Raw genomic sequence first — 24515 nt, forward strand, 5'->3', positions numbered from 1 at the left:
GTACCCACCCAGACTTCCGGCCTGCCTTAAAATGCTCGTGCGCTAGTGCGTGGGCGGGAGGGCGGGCTCAAGGGTAGCTCGTGGCGGTCATTGGCTGTGCCGGGCCGAGCGAGGCGGGGCAAGGTCGCCGCGTGACGTCAGGACGCCGCGGTCAGGACGTCGAAGCCAAAGAAGACCAGAGCCAGCCGGGTGGCCGATCGGTGTCGTGGCCGTGTTGCTAATCGCCTGGGTGGTTGTTGGCGTGTCCCTGCAGCGAAGGGTCCTGGTTGGTAAGGGGAGCGGCGGGCGAGCAGGCGGGCGGGGATAGCATCTCCTTTCGGTCTTGAGTCCCGCGAGCCCCGAGGCCTTCTCGGCTGTCGCAGCAGCAGACGCCGCGCGCGAGCGTCGACAGGGTGTGGCGGGGCAGGGGGCAGCCACTGCGCCTGCGCACCGGGCCTGGGGGCGCGCGTTCGGGCACTAGCGCGCGTGCGCCTTAGTCTTCCACTCTCCGTCCCTCTTCCTCGGAGTTCTTGGGGCCCCGGGGCGCGCCCCTCACTCTCCATTGGCCGGGTGTTGCCCCGGGCGACGGGCGACTCCAGCGATTCTGTCTGGGGCGTGGTGCGCAGGCGCGGCCTGAGCAGTGGCTCCGTGGCCAGTCTTGGGGATCCGGGCGGCCTCCTCCACCCGGCGTCCTCCTTTGCCTTCGCCCAGCCTGCGGGACGCCCAGGTGCTCCCGGGACCCCAGGCCTCACGTCTGGTGCCTGTCCCCGTTCTTGAGACCCGTCCGGGAGTCTTCTTCCCAGCCCCCAACTCCTGACCTTGTTTCTGATCTCCCTTCTGCCCGGGGGCTCCTTTTCCTGTGTCCCCGCCACGATCCCTCGTCTCTACTCACGCCCTGTGTCTTGTTTAAGTTAAGCCTTTGCGTTTCTAGGGCTTTCCCCCAGCTCCAGACTCCTGTTCCTGTCCCGTCAACTTGTGAGAATTCCGGTTCTCCTGCAGGATTCATTATCCTACTTATCAGTTACTCCCTCTCTGGAGTTTAGGCTTCGCAGTCCTCGCCCCGGAGACACTCCACTTTTCTTCCAGTTCTCTCTACCCCACTCTTAATTCCTTGAACATGTTTTGGGTCTTCTTTGGCATTCCCAAAGCTTTATGTCCAGACACCCAACCAAGGTGATCCCGTTTCTCTCCCAGCCCTACCCCTGCTTCCCGTGGAAGTAGGCAGGGGTAGTCCCACTGAGGACTCCCACGTCTGTCTCTTTACTGGCCTTCAGAGACCTTTTTGAAATCAGTCTCTCAGTGCTAAGAACCCGTTTCTTCACGTTGGGGTTCACGTCGGCATTGTCTTTTTTAGAGTTCTCGGAAACCTTTCCACTCTCTCAGCCTTAAGGGTTCCCTCAGACATTTCTCATTATAGCATCCATTCTGTTGGTTCAGGTTCCTTTCACAACCCGTATTCCCTAGAATTTTTTTTTTTTTTTTTTTGGAGACAGAGTTTCGCTCTTGCTGCCCAGGCTGAAGAGCAATGGTGCGCAATCTCAACTCACTGCCCTCCGCCTCCCGTGTTCAAGCGATTCTCCTGCCTCAGCCTCCCTAGTAGCTGGGATTACAAGCATGTGCCACCATGCCCAGCTAATTTTGTATTTTTAGTAGAGACGGGGTTACTCCATGTTGGTTAGGCTGGTCTCGAACTCCCGACCTCAGGTGACCCGCCTGCCTCGGCCTCCCAAAGTGCTGGGATTATAGGCGTGAGCCACCACACCTGGCCCCTAGAATTTTTTTTAGAACTTCTCCCCTTGGTGGAGGCACTCCCACCTTCTCGACCTTTCGTCACACCCTCTCTTTGCTCACATGGATTTTAGACCCTTCTCCTTCCTTTTGGGAATTCTGTTCAGGCTTCCCTGTTTCCAAATCCTTTGTTTTCCACCTGGAGCACTACAAAGCGGCCAGGGGCTTCTCCTCATCCTCCAGCCTTTTTAGGCCACACCCAGAACTCCTCAGATTCTTGACCCCAGTGGCTTCTCTGTCAGCCTCCGCTTTTCTACTTGGCTTTTCGTGAGTCCATCTACTTTTCTTCCCCACTTTGTGACATGTTTTTAGCTCCCCCTTAAGTCTCCCTAACTCGTTCTTTTTCTCACAGACAGTGAAAAAGCAGTCTGGCTCCCGAGGTCCACCCCTTCTACCCCAAGGTCCAGATGGCGGCCAACGTGGGTGATCAACGTGGCACAGATTGGTTAGTGAGGCGAGAGGGATGGAGGCCGGCCGGGAGGGAGAGAGGAAGCGAGACCCAGTGCTGTCCTCTGGGGTGGGACCTCAGGTGGCCTCAGGGGAAGTGATGCCACAATCCCTGTGGGTGGGGGGGTGGTGAGGCAGACACAGAGGGAAGCATTTGGTTGTGTGGAGAGGGCAAGCCTTACCTCTTTGAGCTTTCATGTTTCACAGTACAGTGCTTGCTTTGCAGAATTGTGATGATTCATTCAAGCAGGTATCATTAGGAGGCAGGTTCCCAACACTCAATACACAGTCATTTATTTGTTTTTCTGCAAACTCCTTATTTTTTCTCCAAATAGCGTGATAACCTGCTGACTGGGGTGATGTCAGACGGAATTCATGGATTCATGATAGACATAGCCCTAGGAGGTGCCAGGGCCTGTGTTCAGTTCTGTGGGTTCTGCTCATTGTTGTGTTTGGTTTTAACAACTCCTGTGTGCCAGGCTCTCGGATAAGTACCTTAAGTGGGTGATCTCATTTGTCCCTCCCAGAAGACTCTGAAGCAGAAACCCTTTGTCAGCATAGTACAGATTAGAAAACTTAGGCTTAGATAGGTAATAACAGTTAGATTTGGGATCCAGGGGCTGGAATTTGCCTCCCAACTTGCCCACCTGTGTACAGTGGGGAGAACAGGTATGACTTGAAGTCCTCTCTCTGTAGGTCTTCTCAGTACAGCATGGTGGCTGGGGCAGGCCGAGAGAATGGCATGGAGACGCCAATGCACGAGAACCCGGAGTGGGAGAAGGCCCGCCAGGCCCTGGCCAGCATCAGCAAGTCAGGAGCCGCCGGCAGCTCTGCCAAGTCCAGCAGCAATGGGCCTGTGGCCAGTGCACAAGTGAGAAGGACATGGGGCTGGGGTACCCTGAGCCAGTGGCCGTGGGAGAGACACAGTCTGGCGTCCTCTTGTGTCATTCGGACGGGGTGCACTGAGGGGAAACATAAAAAGATGTTCCAGGGTATCTAAGTCTGAACAGGGAAAAGTTCCGTTTCCTTGAGGAATCTGGGGTGTGGTGTGGTTCTGAAGAGGGAGGCCACGCCCATGCCCCTGGTCTCTAAGGTGTGTGAGTCTCATGGTGGAGACGGTGGCTCACTTTGCAGATACGTGAACCCAGTTTCATCCCTTGGCAATTACCCACCAGTCAACCACAGGCTTGCCATTTGGGGGCCGTGTGCCTGTGGATTTGGGCTGCTGACGGCACATGTGCCTCTCTGGTTCCCCAGTACGTGTCCCAGGCGGAAGCCTCGGCTTTGCAACAGCAGCAGTACTACCAGTGGTACCAGCAGTACAACTATGCCTACCCCTACGGCTACTACTACCCCATGGTGAGTGCCCAGCCGGTGGGGCGGGGCCGGGGGGCGGAGTCGGCCGGGATGGGGTGGGGCCGGGGGGCGGAGTCAGCCGGGATGCCGCCCGCTGGTGGATGCACTGGAGATAGCAGTGATAACTGCTAGAAACCCTCTACTTGCCCATGAGGTGCATTCCAAGGTCCCCACCACGAGCCACAAGGTCCTACATACCTGGTTCTGGTCCCTTCTCTCCCCATGCTCATTCTGCCATGGCCATCGAAGCAGAGACCTCCGTGATGCCCGCCCCCGCCAGGCCCACTCTTGCTTTGCCCTGGCTGCAGTGCTCCCTGTGTTGCCGCCTCTTGGAGGTCTCTGCTCAGATGCCGCCTTCAGAGAGCCTCTACCTGACACACTGATGGAAAGTAGCATTCCTGCCTTGCAACCTGTCTCTCTCCCTTTCTTTGCCTTTTTATTGTTCATGATCCTTATTGCTGGATATATTACATATTGATGTGTACGGCTGGGCATGTAATTCAAGCACAAGCTTCATTAGAGCGTGGGTTTTCCTTCTTACTGTTCGTTGTGGTGCTTAGAAAAGTTGGCACTCAGTATTGTTGATTATATTCTTCTGAGAACTAGCTAAGTGAGAGGTGGGATTGACAGGTTTTTCTTTTTTTAGTATATGAGAGGGTGTGGTGCATTAATATAGTGGAGAGAGAAAGGGGTGAGGGATTGGTAGAGGGCCATGGCTGGTGTAGTTCCTGAGCGGGCTGGGGAAGTGGAAAGGGCAGGCCTCCCACTAAACCCTCCCTCCCTGCACCTTTGCAGAGCATGTACCAGAGCTACGGCTCCCCTTCCCAGTATGGGATGGCCAGCTCCTATGGCTCAGCCACACCCCAGCAGCCATCCGCACCCCAGCACCAAGGGACTCTGAACCAGGTAACACCCTAGCCCAGCTCCCATGCTGTGCTCAAGCAGAGGAAATGTAGATTTTTGAATGAGCTGTCAGTGAGGAATGGCCTGTGCTCCTTAAACTGCTTTCTTCCTTCCAAGCAACTCCTGATCTGAAAATGAGGAGGACAAAGCATAGTGTTTGAACCTAGGGTGGGTTTAAGGCTGAGCCAAGGCTAGACCTGAGATGTTGAAAGACATCTTTTGCCCCAGTGTGGTCACCCACACGCGTGCGCACACGGGTTGGGTTTTGCATTTAAGGTGCAGCTTGGAGGAATGGCCGGGCTAGTGCCTAGGAGGCAGGTAGACGTGGGTTTGAATCCCAGCGTGCCCACCCCTGGTGTAATTACGTACGCATCTCAGTCCGCTCTCGGAAGCAGGAAGGATGGTAGCCTCGTCCTCGTGCTTCATGAGTGTGTGCGCTCAGATGACAGCGCTGGAGTGGGTGTGTTGTCAGTGGCTGTTACTCCAGCATTGAGACGCTGCCAGCTGCTGCTTCGTAGCTCAGGGCCCTGGGAAGTTGCTTAGTCTCTGAGCTGGAGCCTTGTCAGCTGTGAAAAGGTTGTTAACAAATGTTAACCTCAGAGAGCTACTGAGGACTCAAATGAGCACATGTGGGAAGGTCACGGGAGGGTTGAGTGCTGTGACCACTGTGTCCTCATGGTGAGGGCTGAGTGCCACTCGCCAGCTCCCGAATCTGCCTCCCGTGCTTAGCGCCTGCTTCCTTCTGCAGCCCCCAGTCCCCGGCATGGATGAGAGCATGTCCTACCAGGCTCCCCCTCAGCAGCTGCCGTCGGCTCAGCCCCCTCAGCCCTCAAATCCCCCGCATGGGGCTCACACGCTGAACAGTGGCCCTCAGCCTGGGACAGCTCCAGCCACACAGCACAGCCAGGCGGGGCCCGCCACAGGCCAGGCCTATGGGCCACACGGCTACGCTGAAGCTGCCAAGCCCAAGAAGAGCCAACAACTGTGGAACCGCATGAAACGTAAGTCGGCAAAGCCCTGTGGAGGCTCGAGGGGTGGGGCTCACACAGCTCCTGGGTGTGAGGCGTATGCTGTGTGCTGCTCCTTATTTCTGGGTGTTGTGATCGCCAGGCTTGGGGTGGGGCTCACACAGCTCCTGGGTGTGAGGCGTATGCTGTGTGCTGCTCCTTATTTCTGGGTGTTGTGATCGCCAGGCTTGGGGTGGGGCTGCTTTGGACCAGGCGCATGTGTGCTGGAGCCCTCCTCTAGAACCTGACCGCTCCTCCCTGCATTTCCACATCCTGCTGTCCCCTGGGGACCTCTGGATGTGCTGGGGAAGGGCCTGACCCTAGCTTTTGCTGCCCTTGCAGCGGCCCCCGGGACTGGAGGTCTCAAGTTCAACATCCAGAAGCGACCGTTTGCTGTCACCACCCAGAGCTTTGGCTCCAGCGCAGAGGGCCAGCACGGCGGCTTCGGCCCCCAGCCCAACCCTGAGAAAGCTCAGAACCACAGGTGACGTCTGCCCGCTTGCCCCGTCACAGCCCCACACACTGCACTCAGCGTCTGTGGTCCAGTGCCCACCCCGAGCCTCAGTGCGCACCTCTGGAAAGGGGAGAAGGACCCTCCCTTGGGGGTTGCTGTGGGCACTGAAGGAGACAGAAGGAAAACATGGGGCCTGTGTCCCCCTGTGTGTCCGCTCAGAGTGGTGCTGGGGATGGTCTTCTGAGTCTGGGAATTCTCTACAACTGAGCCCCTCCTCTGTCCTCCCGCAGTGGGTCCTCTGCCCGGGGGAACCTGTCTGGGAAGCCCGACGACTGGCCCCAGGACATGAAAGAGTATGTGGAGCGCTGCTTCACCGCCTGTGAGTCGGAGGAGGACAAGGACCGCACGGAAAAGCTGCTCAAGGAGGTGCTGCAGGCGCGGCTGCAGGACGGCTCGGCCTATACCATTGACTGGAGCCGGGAGCCCCTGCCAGGGTTAGTGTGGATGGGGGACGTAGGTGAGAGGGTGGTGCTGTGCGAGGCACGGGCCGGGTATGGAGGTAGGAGAGTTGGGGGTCCCAGGTACCAGGAGCTCCAAAGAGAAATGAACCGGAAAGTCGGATCCCGAGGGAATGAAGTCCTGGTTGGAAGGCCAGTGGGGTGGGATGGGGTGGGGACCATGGATGCTGGAGAGGTGTGCATTGCTTAGTGGTTAAGCGCACCCTCTGGACACAGAAAACCTGGGTTTGCGTCTCATTTCTGCACTGTAATAGCTGAGTCGCCTGGGGTAAGTGCCTTTCCTTTCAGAGGTGGGTTGGTAGATTGAGGGAGGTGGTATTGGCCGCCCTGCCGGTGTCTGGCGGGGATGGTGATGCCCTGCCCTGCTGTATCCTCAGGCTGACCCGGGAACCTGTGGCCGAGAGCCCTAAGAAGAAGCGGTGGGAGGCCCCTAGCAGCCTTCACCCTCCTAGAGGTGTGGGCTCAGCGACTAGGGGCGGGGGTGCCCCGTCCCAGCGAGGGACACCACCGGTGGGATGGTGCTGGTCAGCCCGGGGCAACAGCTTCACCAAGTTTGGCAACCGCAACGTCTTCATGAAGGACAACAGCTCTTCGTCCAGCACAGACTCCCGGCTCCCGCTCCTTCCTCCAGGTCCCAACCCGCCACTTCCGCAGGAAGTACTGAGGCTCCAGGCCCGGTCGGGTAGGGGTGTGGGGGTGTGGGGGGAGGGGTGAGGTGTCAGGCTGATCTTCCTGCTTCTTCCTGCAGGACTCCCACTCAGACTCCGACAGTTCCTACTCAGGAAACGAGTGTCACCCTGTGGGCCGCAGGAACCCGCCCCCTAAGGGCCGGGGTTGCTCGAGGGGCCATATGGATCGGGGCGAGCAGGGGCACGCGTGGGAAGAGTGAGACGGGTTGGGGGCTTGAGACACAGGTCAGGGTGGGAGGGTAACTGGGGACCTGTGGGAGAAGGAGGAAGAGGGCTAGACAGGTGGGATAGCCAGCTGCCAAAGAGGCGAGGCTGTAGGGTGCTGGAGACACCCGTCCCAGCTCACTGCCCCTCACCCCTTCCTAGGCATGACCTGGCTTGCCACCAAGCGCAGTTCGAAAGGAAGATGGCGGCGCTGGAGTGCGAGGACCCCGAGCGGGGCTGGAGCGAGCTGGAAGAAGGCAGAAGCGGGCAGCTCGCTTCCAGCACGGACACTCTCCGCCGTCTGCGCCTTGAGCCCCTGGTGCTGCAGTCATGAGCAGCCTGTGAGAGCAGCGGCCGACCCTGACTGGCAGGAGCTTGCAGATCGTGGGCACCTGCCCCATGGACATCACCAAGCACTACCTGCGCCTCACCTGTGCCCCCGACCCGTCCACTGTGCGCCCTGTGGCAGTAAGTGCCCGGCTGGGCTGGGCAGTTCTGCTCTGTGAGGCCCTGCTGGCTCAGGACTTGGAGAGCCAACCTGGGGGGTGGCAGAGGCCACACGGGGGCTCTGGTATGGCGGGGGAAGCCCGGCCAGGAAGCCTTGGCCGGTCTGCGTCCTGAGAGGAGCGCGAAGGCACACTGCTGCCCTGGATCCTGCATGGCGGGTGTGCAGTTTGGCCGGCGAATCGCTTGACCTCTGGGCCGTGGTCCCTGGCTTAGGTGACGTGGAGCATAAAGCCTTCTCCCAGGCCCATGGGCTGTGGGGCACTGGGGTCTGTGCTTCCGGGGTTTGGCGTCCTCACTGTTCTGCTGCAGAACATGTGAACAGCCGTGTGTTTACAGGGAAATGGGTGTGGGGTGGCCACTCTTAACCCATGTCTTGTGTGTTTTTTCTTTTTTTTTCTTTTTAATTGGCGGGGGAGAGAGTCTTGCTCTGTTGCCCAAGCTGGAGTACAATAGCGTGGTCTTGGCTCACTGCAACCTCCGTTCCCCGGCTTCAAGTGATTCTCCTGCCTCAGCCTCCTGAGTGGCTGGGATTATAGGCGTGCGCCACCACACCCGGCTAATTTTTGTGTTTTTAGTAGAGACGGGGTTTCACCATGTTGGCCAGGCTGGTCTCAAACTCCTGACCTCAGATGATCCGCCTGCCTTGGCCTCCCAGAGTGCTGGGATTACAGGCGTGAGCCACTGCGTCTGGCCTTGGTTTTTTTTCTTTTCCTTAATGTTGCAACTCTCCCACCAAATCAGTGGAAACCCTTGCCCACCGGACCTGAACTGTGCTCCGAGTGCTAATTCTGTTTCCTTTTCCAGGTTTTGAAAAAATCGCTGTGCATGGTCAAGTCCCACTGGAAAGAGAAGCAGGACTACGCGTTTGCCTGCGAGCAGATGAAGTCGATCCGGCAGGATCTGACGGTGAGTCTCGCGCTAGGAGGGGCCTGGCCTCAGCCAGTCCTGCCTCCCGCTCCTTGTGACTCTTGTTCTCGCCCCATGGCCCCAGGTGCAGGGCATCCGCACCGAGTTCACGGTGGAGGTGTACGAGACCCACGCCCGGATCGCCTTGGAGAAGGTGAGCTGGCCTCTGCAGGCCTCCCCAGCCCCTTTCCTGCTGCTCTTCTGCCCTCGGCACCCTCACTCTGCTCTCCTCCCTCTGTGCCTCTGCCTTCCAGGGTGACCATGAAGAGTTTAACCAGTGCCAGACACAGCTCAAGTCGCTGTACGCCGAGAACTTGCCTGGCAACGTGGGCGAGTTTACTGCCTACCGAATCCTCTACTACATCTTCACCAAGAACTCGGGAGGTGAGGCCCAGTCCCCGGGACGGAGGCTGTGGTGCCCAGGGTTGAGCCCTGCTGACTTGACCCTCTTTGTCTTGGCGCTAGACATCACCACGGAGCTGGCATACCTCACACGAGAACTGAAGGCAGATCCTTGCGTGGCCCACGCCTTGGCATTAAGGACAGCCTGGGCCCTGGGCAACTACCACCGCTTTTTCCGGCTCTACTGCCATGCACCCTGCATGTCTGGCTACCTCGTGGACAAGTTTGCAGATCGGGAACGCAAGGTCGCCCTCAAAGCCATGATCAAAACGTATGTGGTGCCAAGCTCCCTTCTGCCCTTGCTCTTCCCATCCTTCAGCCTCGCACCGCCTCAGACCAGCTCTGGCCGCAGGCCTCCCCCAGCCCCCGACCCTTCTCCTGGTCCTTGCTCCCCCATCTTTCTCCATTCAGCCCTCCCCTCTCCAGTTCCTCTTGCTTTCCTTCTTGGCCACCTCTGTGTTCCGGGTCACTCCTCCCCGCCTCCCCACTGTTCCCAGCTCACTGCCTCTGGGGCCTCTTTTCCACCCCGTCTGTGCATTTCTTCCTCCTGTTCTCTCCTGCCTGGATCCCCTAGTTCACTCCTTGCTCTGGGCTTCCTCAGAACCCTGAGGTCTCTGCTTTCTCAGCTTGTCGCTGTGCTCCCACCATAGAGACCATCCAGGCAGTCTCTGGTCTAACAGGACAAGGCCCTGTCCCACGCAGCTCCTTGGAGAGCACCAGAAACACTTAGGGAACACCCTGCGATGGGAGGGCCACACTGGGTTGTTGGTGGCCCAAAGGCCCCCAGTTCAAGGCCGGTGCCCCTGCAGTGGCTCCTTTGTTCACTAGACATTGCTCTTGGCTCGCTGTGGGTAGGGGACAGTTGCTTGACTCATGTTTAGATGCATGGTTCTGTCTGGTGATTGAGGTGCCCAGGCGACGCTGGGCAATGTCAAGAGAGGTTTTTGGTTGTCACAGCAAGGGGATGCTCTTGGCATCTAGTAAGTGGAGGCCAGGGGTGCTGCCCCACCACTGCCACTGGGGCCCAGAGGTCAGTCTTGCCAAGGTGGAGAAATTCTGGTCGAAGAGGTTGACCAGTAGACTGGAGAGGCCTTGAGTGCCTGGCCACGTGGCCCTCCATGTGAGCTCAGTCACAGCATGGAGGCCTTGAGTGCCTGGCCAGATGGTCCTCTGTTTGAGGTCATAGTCACAGCATAGTTTGGAGCTAGGGAGGGATCGTCAGCCTGGAGATTGGGAGACTCATTCTGGAATCTAGTGTGGGTTAAGCCAACTTCAGGGAGAGGCTGAGCCAGGGTAGGAGTCACAGGAGAAGATGAGCATGTGGGATGCCGTGCCCAGAGCTCCATGCCAGCTTGGGAAGTTAGAGGCAGGAGGCTGCCCAGTCTGCTGCCATGATGGGCCCCATGAATGGCGGCTCTCAAGCTTCCGGCTGCACAGTGGCCTGTGGTTGGACGAGCGTCCTGGTGAATGGATGCCTGATTGGCCTTGGTTGGGAACATAGCTGTGAGGCTCCTCGTGGGTGGGGCCCTAGTCTGTCAGTGACCTCATTGTGTCAGCACCTTTCCCCCAAGGAGGCTGACCCTGCCCTGCCAGCTGAGACTGGGAGATGGCGGGGACTCTGATCCCATGGCCTCCATGAAGCTCTGGCTTTGGAGCAGAAGCGGGTTCTAGGACTTAGTGCCCCTCACTTGGTGCCTTGGTTCCTGTGTGTGTAGAAAGGGTAGGGCTGCACCGCCTGTGGAAGAGGGTTCAGGGAGCTCTGAGGACCTGGGTCGTGCTAGATGCTTAGTAGTGTCGCTTAGTAGCAGCCAGAAGTGACTGCTTTCAGTATGTAGTGGTGAGTGCTGGCTGGCACCCCTGTGCCTGGCTTCCCAAAGACACTGTAATGCAGGGCAGGGGAAGCAGCGAGGGCCGCGTCCCCACGGTGGCCCTGCCAGTCCTGCCAGTCCTGCCAGCCCTATCCCCTGCCGCGTGTTGCTCCCTCCATCTGGCCCCTGCCCCTCAGCCAGCGGAGGAGCCCGCTGGGCCCTTCCCTGCCTGTCCCCTCTCCTTCCTGGCCCCTGCACAGGTAAGTGAGGGCGAGGGGGGGCACAGCTGGGGGCTGGGGCCACTAACCCCACCCCGGGCCCCCCCAAGCCCCTGAGGTGGGGAGGCTGGGAGGCGGGTGGGGAAGCCAGCAGGTACTGTGCTGAGGAAATCCTGTGGGTACCCGAGTGGGGGGGCCTCCCTGCTCGTGGGGCCCTCCCCTGCCCTCCCGCCCGCCCGCCTCATCACCTTCTCCTCTTGTCTCCATAGCTTCCGCCCTGCGCTGCCAGTCTCCTACCTGCAGGCCGAGCTGGCCTTCGAGGGCGAGGCCGCCTGCCGGGCCTTCCTAGAGCCCCTGGGCCTGGCCTACACGGGCCCGGACAACTCCAGCATCGACTGCCGCCTCAGCCTGGCGCAGCTGTCAGCCTTCTGAGCACCCAGCGAGGAGGGGGCGGGGGCAGGGGCTGCAGCCCCCGGCGCTGCCTTTGCGGATTCTGTTTTTGAGCCGTGGACTTGGGTTGTAAATTTATTTGTGGGGAGTGGGCTCCAGGAAGAGCCACCATCCCTGCCCCCGTTTTCCCACCGGGGAGTCTGTACAGAGATTTTCTACGTTTTATTTTTTGCCTCAGAGGGATGGGATTGGGGAGGAGGGGATGGGCAGCGGAGGGTTGGGGGCATGGTCTGCAGGCTCATCTGTGTCCGCCTTTCACTCCACTAATGCTGTCTCAGTGTTTTCTCTCTCTCTCTTTCGAGCTTGCACTCCGGTACCCGACCCGGCGCCCTGGCCCATCCCATGCCGGGGGGCCAGTGGAAAGAAGACAGGCCATCCAGCCCGTGCCCGCCTGCGGCGGGGGCATCCAGCAAGCCCGCCCACCGCCCGCTGCCTCACCTGCTTCGCCACAGACTCTTGTTCCCAGCCCCTTGGGGCCTCCGTGTTTGGGGTGAGGGGAGCTGCTTAGAGACTGTGCCCGTCCTTGGCCCCCCACCCTGAAGTGCCAGCCCCACCAGCACCAGATCCTCCGCCACCACACCGCACTGAGGACACGCCGGCCGGGCCGCCTCGTCTCAAGTTGTATAAAGTTGTCTCCGTGTCCCCTCCTCCCTCTGCCCCCAATGTTTCTTCTGATTTTTTTTTCCCCTTTCCTTCCCTCCTCCCTGCATTCCTCCCTTGGTTCAGCACAGGTAAAATGGTTCCCCTCCCTCCCTGCCTTCATGGATCACCAGCTCACGTCATGTTGCCTTCTCTTTTCTTTGTGTGTGTGTTTAAGTTATTTTTCTTCCTCCTCTCCCTTTTCTTTTTGGCCCTCCCTCCCTCCCTCTTCTGCCATGTAACTGGAGGATGTGCTATGAGTTTGCAAACAGCTGGACTGTCAGGCTGCTTTTTTTCCAGATGTTCCTCCTCTGCCTTCCCTTCCCCTCCTCTCCCCTCCCTTTCCTTCCTTCCTTCCTTTCCTTGGAGCACTGAGCACCATTTGGAAGCTTGAGAGAAACCAAAATTAAAGAGAGAGAGAGAGAGCGCACGCTCCCGCTTTGTCCTTGCTCCCGCTTTGTCCTTCCTGTGTGGGCTGTTTGCATCCATTGTCACCTCCAGAGGTTTGGGGGTATCACTCCAGCGGGATCTCAGCCAGGGGCTGGAAAGGCCCCCGTGTCCTCCCCATACAGCACAGCCAGAGTGTCTGCAGGGTCTGGCACCCCACTTCCTGGCTGAGGGTGAATTCCAGCTTTGGGAGGTGGACTTGGGAACCATGGGGCACCTTAGCCATGGTGAGGTGTTGATGCAGCTGCCCTGGAGACTGTAGCACTCTTAGCCCTTCGGCTTCCAGCCTCTGGTTCAGCATTTGTGCCATGCCTTCCAGTGTGGGAGAGGATGGGGCACAGAGCACATGAGGGCCCAGGAGGACCAGCTCCCTAAAGCTCAGCTGAGGCGGTGTGTTTAGCCCCAGGGCCAAGAGGGTCGTCTCAGAGACCTGATGGTAGCCGTCGCCTCCCCAGCGCCTGCCGGTAGCAGCAGGGCCAGCAGCAGGTGTAGGTTCTGGGTGGGCACCAGGAAGTCAGCGCAGCGTGGGGCCACGTGGACCAGGTATTCCTGGGCCTTGGTCACTTCTGCTTGTAGCCCAGCCTGGGTCACCATGAGTGATTTGTTTTTCTAAGACCACCAGAGCGGGCACAAAAGAACCAGCGAGTAGGCAAGTGTAGGAGCAAAACTGCAAGTTTATTTTGGTCACCTAGCTTCAGGGGAAGAAGGTGGGTAGGGAGAGGTCTGTTGGCCCCCGACAAATGAGGCCCACAGAGTCACCCGTGCAGCTCAGACGGAGTTCCAACAGTCACCACCGCAGTGGGGAAGCTGGGAAGTCTGTGCGTGGCGTTCGTCCGGAGCCGCTTTTCTGGGAGTGGGAGGGCAATAGGCGGGGCACGGGCGTGTCGGGGGGCTTTCCGCAGGTGCGACCAGGTAAATCTTGGTCTCTTCAGATTGACATCACCTGGCGCATGCCTAGTTGGTCTGCACCTTCCCGGTCCCGGCTGCATTTTCGCGGGAGTGGGAAAAGTTGGTGAGGAAGAATCCGGAAGTGCACCGTCTTGCCTCCGTTCATCCAAACAATGAGGGCCGCAAAATGGGGTGCGGTTGGCGAGAGGCTGCAACACTAGGGCGGGCCCCTTTGTCCTTGGGCCAGGCCCCAGGACCCCACTAGGTTTCTGTCTCCTCAGCGGAGCCCCCCGGGGCTGCCCGGGCCTGTGCTTCCTGGCTTCGCAGCAATGTGATCCTGGCGGCGGCTGTTGGCTTCAGTGCCTCCTCAGTCACTCCTGCGAGGCGTCCTCTTGGGGCCAGTGTTCAAAATCAGCAGCTGCGCCCAGGGCCTGCTCCTGGGCTGCCTCCAGCTCTCCGGTTTCCTCCACGCCTGGCTCTTGGTACCCTGTGCGGAGCGGCTCTGTGCTCCTCCGCTCGGGGGCAGCCTGGGCCTCCTGACCTGCCACCGCCGGTGTCCACTCGGCGTCCTTCGCCCCGTGGGCGCCCTCGCTGTCCAGCGCGTCCAGGATGGTGGACCCGCGTCCCGCCGTAGAGCCAGAGCCGAAGACGAGGTCGGTGCGCGAGGCGCGGTCCCACACCAGGCGGCCGCGGAAGCGGAAGAAGCGCACTCGGTGCTGGGGTACGGCCAGCACGCCGGGCCCGAGCGCCGCCAGCGGCTCGTCCCAGCAGAAGGCGCCGAAGGGCTCCTCGCGCACGCCCAGAAAGCGGTCGAAGTAGCCCACCGAGAAGTCGGCGGGGTCGAGGTGCGGGTCCCAGCGGATGCGCTGGATGACATCTGCGGCTGTGCGCAGCGGCGGCTTCTTGGCCCCGGCCTCGGGCTGCGCCTCGCAGTCAGGCGGCGCCGGCGTCCCAGTGTGGGGCTGGCGGCAGCGGGCGCCGAAGCGGGAGCGGCCTTCCAGGAAGAAGCGGCAGGCCGGCAGAGGCGCGGGTTCCGTGGCGGGGGCTTCCTGCGGCAACTCCCGCTGTCCCCTGGCCGCTGCCATGGGTGCGGGGAACTGGCACGCCCCCGCGCAGACCAGGTCACCCCTACGGAGGGCGGCTCCGCTTGGAGGCACCGAGCTTCACCCGACAGTGACGTCAGCGGCCCGCGCTCCGGCCCAGCTCAGGGGACCACGCCCCGGGGCCTCGCGAGGACTCTGGCCCCGTCCCTCCCTCGTGGAGAGCCTGACACCGCGGCTCTGGGACTTCCCGACTGCGCCCTCCCCCAGCGCCAGGAAAGCAAGCTCCGTAAAGGCTGCGGTCTCCCGGAGCTCTTGGGAGCCTGGCCCCGCCCCTTTCCCCGGTGATACATGTGAACTGCCTCTTTCTGGGTGATTTACATGTAATGCCCCGCCCCTTTCCTGGTGATTACGTGTGCCTCGCCCCTTTTTAGGTGATTTACATGCAGTGCCCCGCCCCTTTCCGGGTGATTTGCGTGTGCCCCCGCCCATTTCAGGTGAATTACATGTGTGCCTCTCCCTTTCCCAAGTGATTTACATGTGTTCCCCGCTCCTTTCAGGGTAATTTACATGTAATGCCCCGCCCCTTTCCGGGTGATTTACGTGCGCCCCGCTCCTTTTAGGTTATTTACATGTGTGCCTCTCCCCTTCCCAAGTGATTTGTATGTGTACCCCGTCCCTTTTTAGGTGATTTACATGCGTGCCCTGCCCCTTTGCCGGTGATACTTTTGTGCTGCCCCTTTCCGGGTGATTTACGTGTGTGCCTCTCCCCAAGTAATTTACATGTGGTGCCCCGCCCCTGAGGGGACGTCTTTAAAGAACCCGGACCCGCCCTCAGTCCAAGCGATTTACATTTGCGGCCCCGTCCCTCAGGGAAACTTAAGAGAACCTGGCCCCTCAGTCCAAATCATTGGCACGTTTCGCCCCATCCTTCTGGGACCTTAAAGAACCAAGATGCCAGCGGACTCTTCCCCCACGGAGACCAGGCCCCGACTGCTCTAAAAGGGTTCCCAGACACTTCCCTCTGCAGCCTCTCCCAGAGTAAAGGGCGGCCCCGCCCGGTCGGAGTCCACCCGAGGCGTGGAGGGCCAGAAGGACTCCCGGGGCTACAGCAATCGGCAGCCCCGCCTCGGCGGGCTCCGCGGTGGCTGAGTCTGGCCCGGCCCCAGGACCAAGTCTGGCCAGCGGTGGCGCTCAGTATTTGATGAACGGGACTGCGGGAGCGGCCGCCTCTGCAAGCGGCACCGCCTGGCCTCGCCCCCGGGCTCTCTTAAAGGAGCCGCACCCCACCCCAGGGCAATCATGCGACCCGGACCAGATCTCCCGGTGACACCTCCGGCTCTCGGAGGCGCCAGGACCCTATCATTCATCCCTTCCCACGTGCAAAGTGAAAAGTCAGAGCCCGGGCACACACCTTGGACGTTTATGTATACAGAAGTGGGGTGCCGGGCGGGAAGGGCGCGGGGAATGGGGGAACCTAGAGGCCGATAACGTCGTCCAGCTCGAGGTCCGCGCTGGGGCGGCAGCGGGCCTTGGGGGGCTGCGTCCCGGGGCGGGGTTCCGCGTCGGGCTTGGCGGCAGCTGCCTCTGGGCGCGCCGCGTCCATGACGCCCAGCACCGCGTCCAGCATGGAGGGCCCCAGATCCAGGTGGAAGGACAGAAGCGGGTCGGCAGGCGAGGGCGCTGCGGGTTGCGGGACGGCGGGCGGCGGTGGGGAGCGGGGAGCCCCCACGGGGGGCGCCCGGGGCTCTGGGGGCGGCCCGCCGCCGTGGCGGCTCAGGAACGAGGTGTCCCCGAAGGCGTCGCCGCCGCGCCCCACGTGCAGCGTGTGCCGGAAGTCGCCGAGCGGCGCGGAGATGGACAGGGCGCCGCGATCCGGCCGCTTCTTGGGCTGCGCGGGGCCCAGCTGCTTCAGCACGGGCATCTGCGAGGGGCACGGGAGGGTCAGCGAGGCCCCAGCCCGGGGCTCGCCGCCGCGAGACTGCTCAAAGGACGATGGGGGACGGCTCCCGTATTTTTGTCGTTGCTTTGAGACGGAGTCTCGCTCTGTCCCGCAGGCTGGAGTGCAGTGGCGCCATCCCGGCTCACTGCAACCCCCCCGCCTCCCGGGTTCAGGCGATTCTTCCTCCTCAGCCTCCCGAGTAGCTGAGATTACAGGCACCCGCCACCACACCCAGCCAATGTTTGTATTTTTGTAGAGACGGGTTTCACAATATTGGCCAGGCTGGTCTTGAACTCCTGACCTCAGGTGAGCAGCCCACCTCGGCCTCCCAAAGTGCTGGGATTACAGGCGAGAGTCACCGCGCCCGGCCTCCCGAGTCACAGATGGGGTAAGATGAGACTCGAGGAGGTCCCATGGACACAGCTGCTGAACTCACATTCGGATCGAGGCTTTCCTAACCTGACTCCAGAATGCCCATGACCACTACGCTATGCCGATCCTCCTAAGAGCGAATGCTTGAGCCTTCCTAGAGGCCAAATAACAAATATTTCACAAACCCTTCAGAGTGCTTCTCAGACTTGACTGATAGAAAACTCCAGCTTGTTGGGCCAGGTGCGGTGGCTCACGCCTGTAATCCCAGCTTGGGAGGCCGAGGCAGGCGGATCCCTTGAGGCCAGGAGCTCGAGACCAGCCTGAGCAACATGGCGAAACCCCATCTCTATAAATTAAAGTGCAAAAATTAGCGAGGCACGGTGGCGCACGCGTGTAATCCCAGCTAAAGTAGGAGAATCGCTTGAACCCTGGAGGCGGAGGTTGCAGGGAGCCGAGACTGTGTCACTGCACTGGCCACTGCACTCCAGCCTGGGCAATAGGAGTGAAACCCTGTGTCAATGAAAAGAAAGAGAAAACTCCAGCTTGTCAAAGATGGAAATTCCCAGGCTCCTTTTCTGAAGACAGGGCTAACTTTGTCCATTAAGCAAAGCAGATCCTGCCTAGAGCCCACCAGGCACACGAGGAAGAGGCCCAGGCGGACTTTGCCTAGGGTGCATTTTATGATTTGAATTACAGTCCTTGGTATCTGTGGGTTCTGCATCAACAGATTCAATTAACTGCTGATCAAAAATACTGGGGAAAAATACAGTTATAAAAAAACGAGTACAAGTTTCAAACAATATAATACTTATTTGCAAAGCATTTACATTGTATTATGCATTATAAGTAATCTAGAGATGATTTAAAGTGTAGGAAAGGATGTACATAGATTATATGCAAATACTAGGGCATTTATATAAGAGACTTAAACATCTTCAGAGTTTGGTATCCATGAGGGTCCCAGAACCAGTCCCATCACTGCTACCAAGGTGCAACTGTACCTGATCTTGAAAGACTACAACCTAACATTATGATGTCTTATGTTTTCTAAAATAATAATAATACAAATTCCCTAGCCAGGCACGGTGGCTCACACCTGTAATCTGAGCACTTTGGGAGGCTGAAGCAGGTGGATCACCTGAGGTCAGGACTTTGAGACCAGCCTGACCAACATGGTGAAACCCCATCTCTACTAAAAAAAAACATACAAAATTAACTGGTTGTGGTGGTGCATGCCTGTAATCCCAGCTACTTGAGAGGCTGAGGCAGGAGAATCACTTGAACTTGGGAGGCAGAGGTTGCAGTGAGCCGAGATTGTGCCACTGCACTCCAGCCTGGGTGACAGAGTATGACTGTCTCAAAAAAAAAAAAAAAAAAAAAAAAAAATCCCCTATGTTAAAAGATGGGAAGAATTGCATATATTTGAAGCTGCACCAAATTCATTTTTTTTGGAGACAGAGTCTTGTTCTGTTGCCCAGGCTGGGGTTCAAGCGATTCTCCTGCCTCAGCCTCCCAAGTAGCTGGAATTACAGGCGTGCGCTGCCATGCCTGGCAAATTTTTGTATTTTTAGTAGAGACGGGGTTTCACTATGTTGGCCAGGCTGGTCTCAAACTCATGACTTCAGGTGATCTGCCTGCCTTGGCCTCCCAAAGTGTTGAGATTACAGGCATGAGCCACCACGCGTGGCCTAAATTCAATGAGAAATAGAAATGCAGCCACAGACTCTGCCCATATCCTGGTCGTTGCGTGTTTTGTGTGGAACTTCTGGGAGGCACTCTGATGACCTTGTACTTTTGTTTTAACAGTCATTGTTATCGCAACAATAAAAACCTATTTCAGTTGAAGCCCTACCCTTTGCCCGCTGTATGAATTGGAATAAATTACTTTATTTCCCTGTCTATTTTTCTATCTGTAAGATAAATAAAATAACACTACCTTCCTTTCAGGATACATAGAAAAGTCTGATCAGAGAAAACTATATTTGTAATAGTGCTAACCTATTGGTAGTGCTAGCGTTGGGGGGAAAATAGTTCCCTAACAATAACTGTGGAACAAAAATTAGGTTGGATAGAACACTGATGTTGTTTTCATAGTAACAGGCACCCTGGGAAGTATTGGTGATAATGTGGATGAAAATGAAAGCCAAAGGGATTTAAAATAATTGTAGATGGCTAGATTTGGAAGACTGGCCTCTGCCACACCCACACCCACACGCACACTTCACATTGATTTCCATGGGGAAACCAGTTTTGATTTACTACCTCTGCAGCATTTATCAAATTCCTCTGACCTCAACCTAGATGAATAAATATATTTTTATCGTTACCTAGCACACAATCTCCACTCCCTCCTTACCCATAATGGAAACAAACATTTTGAGAAACAAGATTTGTCTTGTTTTGAGACAGGGTCTCACTCTGTCACCCAGCTGGAGTGCGTGGTGAGATCTCGGCTTAGTGCAACCTCCGCCTCCCGAACTCAAGCAATCCTCCCACCTCAGCCTCCTGAGTAGCTGGGACTACAGTTTCACCACCATGTAGTGTTATTTTTGTATTTTTTTTTGTAGAGTTTCGCCATGTTGCCCCTACTGGTCTCAAACTCCTGAGCTCAAGCAATCGGCCTGCCTTGGCCTCCCAAAGTGCTAAGATTACAGGTGTGTGCCACCAAGCCTGGCCAATACTTGTCTTACAACGCGGTAGATACTCTGGTTTATTTATTTATTCCTTCCTTCCTCTCTCTCTTTCTCTCTCCTTTCTTTCTTCCCTTCTTTCTTTTCCTCTTTCTGTTTTTTTCTTTCTTCTGTCTTTCTCTTTATTTTTTTTTATTATTTTATTTTATTTTTTTTGAGACGGAGTCTCGCTCTGTCGCCCAGGCTGGAGTGCATGGCCGGATCTCAGCTCACTGCAAGCTCCGCCTCCCGGGTTTACGCCATTCTCCTGCCTCAGCCTCCCAAGTAGCTGGGACTACAGGCGCCCGCCACCTCGCCCGGCTAGTTTTTTTTTTTGTATTTTTTAGTAGAGACGGGGTTTCACCGTGTTAGCCGGGATGGTCTCGATCTCCTGACCTCGTGATCCGCCCGTCTCGGCCTCCCAAAGTGCTGGGATTACAGGCTTGAGCCACCGCGCCCGGCCCTCTCTCTCTCTTTCTTTCTTAGTCTTGCTATGTCACACAGGCCAGAGTGCAATGGCATGATCTCGGCTCACTGCAACCTCCGCCTCTCAGGTTCAAGTGACTCTGCTGCCTCAGCCTCCCGAGTAGCTGAGATTACAGGTGCACACCACCGCACCTGGCTAATTTTTGTATTTTTAGTAGAGATGGGGTTTCCCCATGTTGGCCAGGCTGGTTTCAAACTCCTGACCTCATGATCCGCCCGCCTTGGCCTCCCAAAGTGCTGGGCTTGTAAGCGTGAGCCACCGCGCCCGGCCCCTACTCTGGTATTTTCTATTGTAATCTATTTTGTTTTTAAATGTTGAACTCAGCTCATTAATGTATCTTCTGGATCCACACTTAAAAAATCCTCTCCAGCTGCGAACACAGCCTGTGATCTCAGCACTTCCTCTGCAGTGAGTCAGAGGTGAAAAAGTGGAATTCCGAAAGCCCAATACACAGGTTTGAATCTGGCTGTGCTGATTGCTGTGTGGCTTTGAGCAACTTACTTGACCTTTCTGACCTCATTTCCTTATCTTGAAAATGGCATGATATGAAGATAATACTTCCCAGTCCTTTTGCAAGAATTGGTGGGATGATATACCCATGTAAGTCCTGGCACAGCGCCCAGCACACAGGGAATGTTCAATTAGCACGTGCTCAATGGAGTCACACTTTGGATCATTCTCCCAGTGTTCCAGAGAAGGAAATGGGTGATCAGAGAGAGGACGTGACAGCCCAAGATCACAAAGGCAGCTCTGGGGAACTCCAGTGTCCAGAGCTGGCTCCCTCCACTCTCTGCTACCTCTTGACTCCTGGACAGCTCTCAGCTCCTGCCTCTGCTCAAACCCAGCTCCCAGCATGCATCTCGCATCCCCCTTCCATTGCCCTATCAGTGGTCACCATTTTCCAGCCCCTGGCAACACACATAAAGTCTTGGTTTCTGACAGCAAACACACCTGGGCTCAAATTTTGCCATTTCCTTCTTGCGGGATCCCAAACTGGCTTCCTCAACCTAAAGCTCAGTTTACTTCTCGAAAAACAGGGGTTGGAACTCCTGTTTGTGGCTGGGTGCCGTGGCTCACATCTATAATCCCAGCTCTCTGGGAGGCCGAGACAGGAGGATTGCTTGAGCCCAGAAGTTTGAGACCAGCATGGGCAACAAAGTGAGATGACGCTCTACAAAAATAAAAATAAAACATTAGCCAGGTGCTGTGTCATGCACCTGCAGTTCTAGCTACTTGGGGGGCTGAAAAGGGAAGATCCCTTGAGCCCAGGAGTCTGAAGCTGCAGTGAGCTATGATCGTCCCACCACACTTCAGCCTGGGCAACAGAATAAGACCCTGTCTCAAGAAGAAAAGAAACCAAAAGAAGAGAGAGGGAGAGAGGGAAGGAAAGGAAGGAAAGGAAAGGAGGGAGGGGAGGGAGGGAAAAAAGGAAGGAAGGAAAGAGAGAAAGAAAGAAGAAAGAAAAGAAAAAAGAAAAGAAAGACTACATTCAGGGGGCCGAAATTTTATTTCCCAAGTGCTTATCCTGCCTGAGTGCCTCCCCAAGAATGAACTAATTTATTTAATCTTCAGGACAACCCCATTTTACAGATGCATGATGGCTGAGACACAGAGAGGTCAGGTAACTTTCCCTGGGTCACACAGTAGCAAACGCTGGGCGCCAGATTCGGAATCCAGATGAACTCTAGCGCACAGGAGAGGAGGGACAGGCCACCCCATGGGAAAAAAAAAAATAATAATGTTCTGATTTGTTATGAAGGCCAGGGATTTCCTCTGACACCCTGGATTGTCTTTTTTCCTTTCCAGTCCAGACCAGAACAACGAGTTGGAAGTCGTTTTCGAATGCCCCCTCTGCGCCCTAGCTCTGAGACCCTGGGGAAGTCACTTCACTTCTGCCAGCCTGGGTGTCCTCTTAGATAGAAGCCTCCGACCTCCCTCTGGTTGAGTCGTGTTTAAAGCAATGAGGTCATGCTTGGAAAAAGTCCCTCACGCTGCCAGGGCTCGGGACAGAGGGGCTGTTGTTTGCGACCAACGTGGAACAGGCAGAATGCGGGGCACGACCGTGCAGCCCCTGGAGACCCGGGCCTCGCGTTCTCCCCCGGCCTCCACCCACCCCTCTCTTTCCTGCTGGGGCAGGGCTACGGCTCCAGCTGCAGGGTGGTGGGCACAGCTGGTTCACCTCTGTCCTCTCTCAGTCCCGGGCCCGCCAGGACGGAAAAAACAACCCGCTCTAGATCCGGCCCGACTGGTTCTCAGACCCGTGGGAGCTGCGGGGAGTCGGGGGTGGGGTCTGGGGACCCCAGATGGGGAGAGACCCCCGGCCCGGTAAGGGCTTCATTGCGCGCTTCCTGCAGCCACGTGGCTGCGGCCGGGAATTCAGCCGCCGCCGTCTCCTGGGCTTTCTGCTCCTCTTCCCTCCCGACCAGGACCCAGGACCCCTGTCCCCCACCGCGCCTTACCTCGCGGTCCTCCCAGAGCGGGGCAGGCGCGCGCTCACCACTGCGGCTCTAGCCTGGACCCCCGGTTCCCTGGCTCCGAGTCCGCCTCCACCTCCCTAATCCTCGGCCCGCGCCTTCTTCCTTCTTCCTCCGGGCGGGATCTCACCTGGTACAGAAAGTGTCATGAGGAACCCGGAGGGGGTTTCAGGAGCCAGGCATCCGGGTCCGCAGAGCCACCTCCTTCTTCGCCCTGAGGTCCCAGGCGTCCTAGCTCTTAGCTTTCTTAATCCCACCCCAGACCCGAAAGTCACCCCCTTCTTCCTCAGACCCAAAAGCCAAGGGCCCCAGCCCCTCCTCCCTCAGACCCAGGAGTCCAGACCCCAGTGCCTCCTCCCTCAGACCCAGGAGTCCAGACCCCCAGCCCCTCCTCCCTCAGACCCAGGAGTCCAGACCCCAGCCCCTCCTCCCTCTGACTCAGGAGTCCAGACCCCAGCCCCTCCTCCCTCTGACTCAGGAGTCCAGACCCCCAGCCCCTCCTCCCTCTGACTCAGGAGTCCAGACCCCAGCGCCTCCTCCCTCAGACCCAGGAGTCCAGACCCCAGCCCCTCCTCCCTCTGACCCAGGAGTCCAGGCCCCCAGCTCCTCCTCCCTCTGACCCAGGAGTCCAGGTCCCCAGCTCCTCCTCCCTCTGACCCAGGAGCCCAGGCCCCCAACCTTTCCTCCCTCAGACCCAGGCGTCCAGGCCCCCAGCCCCTCCTCCCTCAGACCCAGGAGTCCAGGCACCCAGCCCCTCCTCCCTCAGACCCAGGAGTCCAGGCACCCAGCCCCTCCTCCCTCAGACCCGGGAGTCCAGACCCCAGCCCCTCCTCCCTCTGACTCAGGAGTCCAGGCTCCCAGCCCCTCCTCCCTCACGCCTAGGAGTCCAGACCCCAGCCCTGGCAAGCCCTAGCATAAGGCCCCTTTACCTGCACCGGGAGCTGAAGTGTCAGCCCCTCTCGAGGGCCATGGTAGGAGCCCAGGCAGAAGAGGAATCACCGCCCAGTCCCCAGGCAGAGAGGGTTTTGGCACAGGCCCCTCCCAGCCTTTCTCATCCCCCAAAAGTTTGCCTGTAGGATTTAAAGGACTAGAAAGCAGTGGTGGAAAAGCTGAGGCCCCTCTGGGCGGAGTGTGGGGGCGGGAGGAGGCCAGGACTGAGTGTGCAGGGGGAACGGGCAGAGGGGGTGGGGCTGGACAGGGCGCGCCCCCAGCCTGGCCCCTCCCCTGCCCAGCTTGGAATTTCCTGAAACTGGGGAAGTCTGGCTGTTTAGAAGAGTAATTTCTTCCAGATTGCAGCTGTATGGATAGAGAGAGAGAGAGAGAGAGAGAGAGAGAGAGAGAGAGAGAGAGAGAAGGTCAGACAGTGAGAGCAGCAGGAGGATGAAGAGCATGGAGGGTGTCTGAGGGGCAACTCTGGCCTTGCGGCCGCATCCCCTCGATGAACTTCCCTGCCTGAAGCCACTCATAGAAAGGTCATAGAAAGGTCATATCTCATTCTAAGCACCCGTGTCTACTGATGACAAGAGAGTGAGGTTTGGGTGTCAGGACAATTCCTTCAGGGCAGTGTGGGCAGGGAGAGAGCAGAGGGGGAGAGCAGAGTCCCAAGGCAGGATGCAGCTCAGTGGGAAGAAGGTGGAAGCCCAGGTGGGAGTCTAGGTCAGTGGGAGGGAGGTGGAAGCCCAGGTGGGAGGCTGGGTCAGTGGAAGGGAGGTGGAGGCCCAGGTGGGAGGCTGGGTCAGTGAGGGGGGAGGTGGAGGCCCAGGTGGGATGCTGGGTCATTGGGAGGGAGGTGGAGCTCCAGGTGGGAGGCTGGGTCAGGGTCAGCGGGAGAGGTAGAGGGAAGCCCAGGTAGGAGGAAGCTCATTGAGAGAGAGGGGAGACCCAGATGGGGGCCTGGGTCAGTGGGAGGGAGGTGGAGGCC

The 24515-nt window shown here is 58.0% G+C and overlaps 3 protein-coding genes across 4 annotated transcripts; 1 reads left to right on the forward strand and 2 right to left on the reverse strand.

The window, feature by feature from the left end:
• The first annotated feature begins 112 nt into the window (after positions 1 to 112).
• LENG8 (leukocyte receptor cluster member 8) lies at positions 113 to 12705 on the forward strand. The gene is given in 21 exon segments (XM_017860919.1): positions 113 to 265; positions 2120 to 2212; positions 2911 to 3085; positions 3472 to 3573; positions 4366 to 4476; positions 5222 to 5474; positions 5823 to 5964; positions 6225 to 6428; positions 6830 to 7064; positions 7066 to 7134; positions 7201 to 7328; positions 7508 to 7595; positions 7598 to 7639; positions 7641 to 7699; positions 7701 to 7719; positions 7721 to 7813; positions 8657 to 8758; positions 8844 to 8912; positions 9013 to 9142; positions 9224 to 9431; positions 11456 to 12705. Coding segments are annotated over 20 exon segments (2430 nt in total). The 5' UTR covers positions 113 to 265; positions 2120 to 2174; the 3' UTR covers positions 11619 to 12705.
• On the reverse strand, positions 12325 to 14769 carry LENG9 (leukocyte receptor cluster member 9). Its single transcript, XM_017860921.1, is given in 4 exon segments — positions 12325 to 13139; positions 13142 to 13325; positions 13800 to 14017; positions 14020 to 14769. Coding segments are annotated over 4 exon segments (1428 nt in total). The 5' UTR covers positions 14696 to 14769; the 3' UTR covers positions 12325 to 12789.
• A 1282-nt stretch (positions 14770 to 16051) lies between these two features.
• Positions 16052 to 23768, reverse strand: CDC42EP5 (CDC42 effector protein 5). 2 transcript variants are annotated; one of them, XM_017860917.1, is made up of 3 exons: positions 23524 to 23768; positions 22580 to 22724; positions 16053 to 16574 (listed from the first exon to the last, which is right to left on the reverse strand). In XM_017860917.1, the coding sequence occupies exon 3, from the start codon at positions 16572 to 16574 to the stop codon at positions 16128 to 16130; it is 447 nt and encodes a 148-aa protein (XP_017716406.1). In that variant the 5' UTR covers positions 22580 to 22724; positions 23524 to 23768; the 3' UTR covers positions 16053 to 16127. The 2 variants fall into 2 exon arrangements, with proteins under 2 accessions (XP_017716407.1, XP_017716406.1); XM_017860918.1 differs by lacking the exons at positions 22580 to 22724; positions 23524 to 23768 and adding an exon at positions 17150 to 17270 and having other exon boundaries at positions 16052 to 16574.
• Positions 23769 to 24515: the final 747 nt, after the last annotated feature.

This window comes from Rhinopithecus bieti, unplaced genomic scaffold (genome assembly GCF_001698545.2).
Source record: "Rhinopithecus bieti isolate Rb0 unplaced genomic scaffold, ASM169854v2 scaffold_56979, whole genome shotgun sequence".
NCBI classification, from domain to species: Eukaryota; Metazoa; Chordata; class Mammalia; order Primates; family Cercopithecidae; genus Rhinopithecus; species Rhinopithecus bieti.

Coding starts and splice junctions, on each gene's coding strand:
- CDC42EP5 (XM_017860918.1), bottom strand. CDS start 16,574: ATGCCCGTGCTGAAGCAGCTGGGCCCCGCGCAGCCCAAGAAGCGGCCG.